The 6,069-nt window shown below is 46.7% G+C and overlaps 1 protein-coding gene across 1 annotated transcript; it reads left to right on the plus strand.

The window, feature by feature from the left end:
- Nucleotides 1-1,333: 1,333 nt before the first annotated feature.
- On the plus strand, nt 1,334-4,964 carry LOC125548946 (putative F-box/LRR-repeat protein 23). The gene is made up of 2 exons (XM_048712460.1): nt 1,334-1,754; nt 3,988-4,964. The coding sequence occupies exons 1-2, from the start codon at nt 1,390-1,392 to the stop codon at nt 4,640-4,642; spliced, it is 1,020 nt and encodes a 339-aa protein (XP_048568417.1). The 5' UTR covers nt 1,334-1,389; the 3' UTR covers nt 4,643-4,964.
- Nucleotides 4,965-6,069: the final 1,105 nt, after the last annotated feature.

Raw genomic sequence — 6,069 nt, forward strand, 5'->3', positions numbered from 1 at the left:
ATCGTATGAACTCCAGGTGCGGTTGTCGTCTTCTGTTGGAAAATCCTCCTATTTCGCTCGTTCCAAATATTCCAAGCAATGTATGCTGCCACCGTAGGTGCATGAAGATTGTTATGCAAGATCTTGCATCTGGTTGAAGTCGTCCAGCAGGGCTGAATAGAGGTGGCAGAAAGGGTAGCAGAAATGACTTCAAGGTGTGAAGACTGAAAGGAATGCCAAATCTCCTTGGCAAAATGATAGTCAAGCAAGAGGTGCTGCACAGACTCCGGAAGTTGATCACAGGTGCTGCAGCGATCATTGTGAGGCCATCCTCGAACCGCAAGGCGATCCGCAGTCCACAACCTGTTCTGGAGCAAGGTCCAAATGAAGAATCTGACCATAGGCTCAGCCTTGATTTTCCATGCATGTTAAAGTTGCGGCATTGCAATTCGAGTGATGAACTGAATGTTGTATGCAGACTTGGAGCTGTTATTGTGCAATTTTCTAGAAGTGTCGTTTTCAGTTCCCTATGCCAAAACACCTGCAAGCCTCTGCTTCTACCATCGCTTCCCACCACTCCCATCTCGTCAACTGCTTCTGGAGCTTCGGAAGCGTTCAAGTTGTCATAGATTTTCAGCCCCTCGCTACAATATGATTGAGAAAAAGAGGCATTTTGGCCAAGGCGTTTTTATAAACGCCTCAAAATCGTGCTTAAGGAGGCATGTTTATAAACTACCTTAGTTGTATGCACCTTTGAAGGCATTTTTCAAAACCGCCTCAGGTTCTATGTAGCTTTGCAGACGTTTTTCAAATCGCCTCAAATCTAGTTAGCTTAGAAGGCGTTTTTCAGAATAGCATGGGAATCTTAAATATCGCCCTCAATCGCGCGCTGCGCTGTTTAAGATTCTTGGGCATCCATTTATACATATGTAATTGACTAAAGGCTAATTCTTTTGGCGACTTAAAAAATAAACCATCTCTTTTCCAAAAAAATTCATAAGCCGCCTCACTTGATTACTGGGGCTTCTGAGCTAGTTACAGGATAACTAGTATAGAAGGCTCACTCATTTTTAAGAGCGGCTAATTTTTTAAGTCAGGAAGAGACATCTTGCTTTTTAAGCCGCCCAAAAGAACTGGTTCAATAAGGCATGTTTTGGTACATAATCACAATTGATATGGTGGCGTAAATATTTTTCGTGAGCTACACGTGTATTTTTTTGAAGCTTACACGTGTACATACGCGTCAAAAATTGCCCCACGTTCAGTTGACCCGAGTCTTCTACACTCACCTGCTGGCTGCTGCCAGTTTCCTCACCACTCCCGCGCCACACGTGTACTCACCTGCTGCCACCATTCCCGCGCCTTCCTTCCCCGAACCCTAACCCTCAGTCCTCACACCCACAGCGCGCGATGCCCTCATCCTCCTCGTCCCGCCGTCGTCGAGGCAGGAGCGGCGGACGGCACGCCGCGGATGAGACGGAGACGAGGAACTGGGCGGAGCTGCCGCTGGACGCGATCTTGACCATCCTCCACAAGCTCGACCACGTCGACATCCTTATGGGGCCCGGCCAGGTGTGCCGCTCCTGGCGCGGCGCCGCCCGCGATGAGCCGGAGCTGTGGCGCCGCATCAACATGCTGGGCCACGCCGACCTCGAGAACGAGCTCAACCTCCACGGGATGGCCCAGGCCGCCGTCCGCCGCAGCGCGGGGAGGTGCGAGGCGTTCTGGGGCGAGTACGCCCGTGACCACGACTTCCTCTTCTATCTCGCCGACCAGTGAGATTCTGAATCCCCCCATCCCCTCCCCTGATTTCAGGGGCTTCCGTTTTGATTTGATTTGATTTGTTTCGCATTGGCTACGCGCTCTGTTTCCATTGATATTCCCTGCAATGTATGTGCTTTGGGTCTCGTTTACTGTCCGCGGAAAAAATCGCTAGAAATTTTGCGTCCGTGCTCCGTAGGAATCATGCAATTTTATCGTGCTCCTTAGAAAGAGAGTTTCCTCTCCGATTTCTAACATTACAAACCATAGGTTCTTCGGAGTACATAGAGTTTAGCAAAGGGTAAAATGCAGACATGAACATGAACCTGTTCCTCTGTACCAGCTCTCAGTCCATGATTCAGTTGGATGCTGAGTTTTCATCCAACCAAAAATTGATGTTATGTTGGCAGCCTATGCATTGATCCTATACAATGGGGAAGGCTTTTTTGGTTTGGTTTGAAACAGAATACAGTTGCGAGTTAACTTTTCAGGGCTTTTGAGCATTTTCTGGGGAAGCAGTCAAATTGGCAATAATTTGAGTTATGTTAATTCTTAAACAGAACGAACTCAGCTGAGTTCATACGCTAGGGTGCAGAATTTAACCTAATATGCAACCTGCTATTACAGGCATCGACAAGTTAGCATGCCTGAAATGTTCACTGTCAAATCTAACAATTGATTCTGAAAGTTTCCAACCATAGGATGATTCTGACACTGCCTCAAATTCTATTCCGCTGAATTTCTCATATCCCAACATTTAGCCACCGCCAAGTGATCGATGTACCCCGCAACACACACATGAACCTTTTCCTCTGTGCCCACCTCTTATTTATAAGAAATGTTCAGTTTACATCCAACCAGATATTGATGTTGTGTCGTCAGCCTATGCATGGTCTGGCATTGAACTCAGTCAGGTACTTCACGTATTCGTTTCTTTCTCTTATCCCAACATTTAGCCACCCTCAGGTGATCGATGTACCCCGCAACATGCACATGAACCTATTCCTCTGTGCCCACTGTTAGAGTTAACCTTGTTGTTTTGTTTTTCATCATATTTATTTAGTAGTCATGCACGTAGTCATGTCAAGTTGTAAGCGCCGCCTGACCCGTGTGTGGCACTAAATTGTGGATGTGCCGTTCCATTAGTAGCATGCATGCATGGATGGATTAGTTAGCTAGCTATGGAGCCGGAGCATCCGAGTCGCGAGGCAGTTCTGCGTGGAGGAAGAATAGGAAGCAATTAGTTGAGGCTTGGTCCTATACGTGTGTATCCAAAGATTCTGCAGACTTGGCTGTTACCCAAGCGTGTGTGTAGCTAGCCCGTGGAGTACTAATCAGATCAAGCAACCGTGGGCTTGACCTGACCATGCATGCGTGTGTGCGTGGGGTTAGTGGGTGCGTGTGTGAGTCCTGTACTTGGCTATTTAAGTTGAACAAGTGAATGTAAAAGGTGTGGCCGTGAGGGCTGGGCAAAACAATGTAGTGTATGTGTGTCTCACCGGGAGTAGAAAGCAAAGCTAGTCTCTCTCCACGGTGAGGTGTGTGTGTATGTGTGGGTCTCTGAGTTTTTCCCACCATGTGCATTCGTGTGTTCTTGAGAGAAGAACAAAGCAACAGAGAAGAGAGAGTTGAGTTGTGTGAGATAGAGGAAGAAGAAGAGCGGCGCTGCACTGCGAGGAGGCGGCGCCAACACCCACCTCTCATTTATAATGAATATTCAGTTTACATCCAACCAGACATTGATGTTGCGTCTTCAGCCTATGCATGGTCTGGCATTGAACTCAGTCAGGTACTTCACGTATTCGTTTCATAATGCAATGTGGGCGGCTTCTTTGGATTGGTTCGAGGAAAACTACATTTGGAAGTTAGCTTTTCAGGCTTCTGACCATTTCCTGGTGAAACTGTCGAATTCGCAATAATTTGAGTTAAATGTTATGGTTACACAGAACGAACTCAGCTGAGTACATATGTCAGAGTGCAACTTATATGCAATCTGCAATTGCAGACATCGACAAGTTAGCATCCCTGAAATATTCTCTGTTCAACCTAACAATTAATCATTAAGTTAATTCTAAAACCCTCTAAATTGTGTACCTGTGATGCTATGCAATGATCTGAATTTATGAAATGTTCTATGCGTGGACTGTGATTGGAGCTATGCAAGTCTTTCAAAACATACACTCTAGCTGCCTGTTTTATACACACAGCATATTTATTGGTTATTGAGATCCAAGTGTTAATTTGCAGGGCACCATCTCTTAAGAGTCTTCGCCTCATTTCTTGCTATGATAGACTTACAGAGGCGATAATGAAGTTCCATTTGCTTGAGGAGCTCGAGCTTTCACTCTGTCCAAATTTGAATGACAGTGGTGTCTTTGGGGTTATCGGCAAAGCATGCCCACAACTGAAGCGCTTCAGACCGAGCAAGGATGTGTTCTGTGATTTTGAAGCTAGTGTCTATGGAAAGGACGAGGAAGCCTTGGGGATTGCGACTATGCACGAGCTACGCTCTTTGCAGCTGTTTGGCAATATCCTCACCAACAAAGGACTGACAGCCATCCTGGACAATTGCCGCCATCTGGAGTCCCTTGACATCCGCCACTGTTTCAACGTCACCATGGATGACGCCCTGCGTGCAAAGTGTGCCAGGATAAGCACACTGATGCTTCCGAATGACTCAACCGATGACTATGACTTGGTTGTTAAGAGCCCTATTCGTGCGGATTCAGAGTCCTTTCTGCATGATTATATGGGATCCTGTTCTGACTACGAGCTTGGCTCGGAAGATTACGGCGACTACTGCGATCTTTCCCGCTACCTTGATGGTGTGTACGAGGATGAGTACGAGCTTGACGAAGAAGGTAAGATGATTCTCGGTGGCATGCGCATGTTTATGAAGTAAACTCCATGGCGATGTTGGATCGAAGTGACTGGATGTTCCACCTTTCTTTTGCCGAAGCATCTGGACTAAACCAGGCATGGTCTGTACTTTGCCGCTTCTGCCAGTGGCATGGATCCGCTTCTGCGTCGACTTCCCCTAGAATATCGTAGACCCTGTTTCGTGCTCTGTAGTGTAGTGTAAAAAACTGCTCTTATATTATGAGACAGGGAGTAGTTACTAGTGAAGCGTGTGGTGTGTTAGTAGTCCTTTACCTTTGCAGTTTAGTTAGACGTCGCTGTGAAATATGCTCTGCGGTAAGTACTGGTTTGCTTAGTTGTTGTAATGAAGAACTCAGCCTGTTTTATCGGTGCCTGTGGCTGTGATTCCGGCACCCATTCGCTGACGCTGGCGCCAAGAGCTGGGAAGCTCCAACCTCCGGCGCCAAGAGCTGCAGCAAAACGACGCCGGCACATCGCCTGACAGAGTACAGTATATATTATTCTTATTGCATAACTGTATTTCCACACATCCTCACATCAGGCATTACTAATTATTATAAGAAACAGTAAAATGGGGCTAGTTACGAGCTCTCTCAGCTACCTGAACTCGTGAGCCATCCGATTAATCTCACCAACGGAGTGGGTGTTTCCTTGGAAAAAAAACCCCAACGGAGTGGATGTTTCCTTGGAAAAAAACCCTAAGGGAGTGGATGTTTCCCTGAAAAGAGAAACCAAAGGAACGGAGTGGTTGTTTCCCTGAAAAAAAAACCCCAACGGAGTGGATGTTGCTAACGTCCCGCTATGTCCTCTTGGGCCTACCGCGCCACTTCTCCAGGCCAAGACAAAGTAAAATGGGCCGCTGCTCCGCATTTACCCCTCGATCAGCACATCCTAGTGTTGATGCAGGGGTGACATCTGTTCTACCCGTGAACTTACGCACCACCGCCTGCCCCTCCTCTTCCGGCATCCGTCCACGGCACCACCTCCTTACCTTAGCCACATTTTTTAAAATGTCATTAATTGCTTATGAGTTTTCTTCCTTCCTGCTATCAAGAGGACAACTGCGACTCCATGAGACTGTCCCTGTTTGTTGCCATGGATCACCTCCGCGAGCACCTCCATGGGTATGCTAACCTCATCCACATCCTTCCACACCCTTGTAACCACCACCATCCCCATAGTACACCACGGATTGTGCTAGGGTTTCGACACGAAATGTTAGTGCGTGTGTTGAAAGGTCGATGTAGGGACTGTCTCCAGGCTTATTGCTCATCGCATCATGTTTTCTGTTGTTAAATTTAGATGATTTTGGTTCTTATACAGTTTACATTTCAAGCAATTACCAACTTTCACAATTTTTCTTTGATTGGCAGGGGTTAGTTGCATTTTTATTGTTTTTTCTTCCCTGAATTTATCTGTCTCCCGTTCTGATCAGTTGAGATGGCATAT

This window comes from Triticum urartu, chromosome 3 (genome assembly GCF_003073215.2).
Source record: "Triticum urartu cultivar G1812 chromosome 3, Tu2.1, whole genome shotgun sequence".
In the NCBI taxonomy this organism is placed as follows: domain Eukaryota; kingdom Viridiplantae; phylum Streptophyta; class Magnoliopsida; order Poales; family Poaceae; genus Triticum; species Triticum urartu.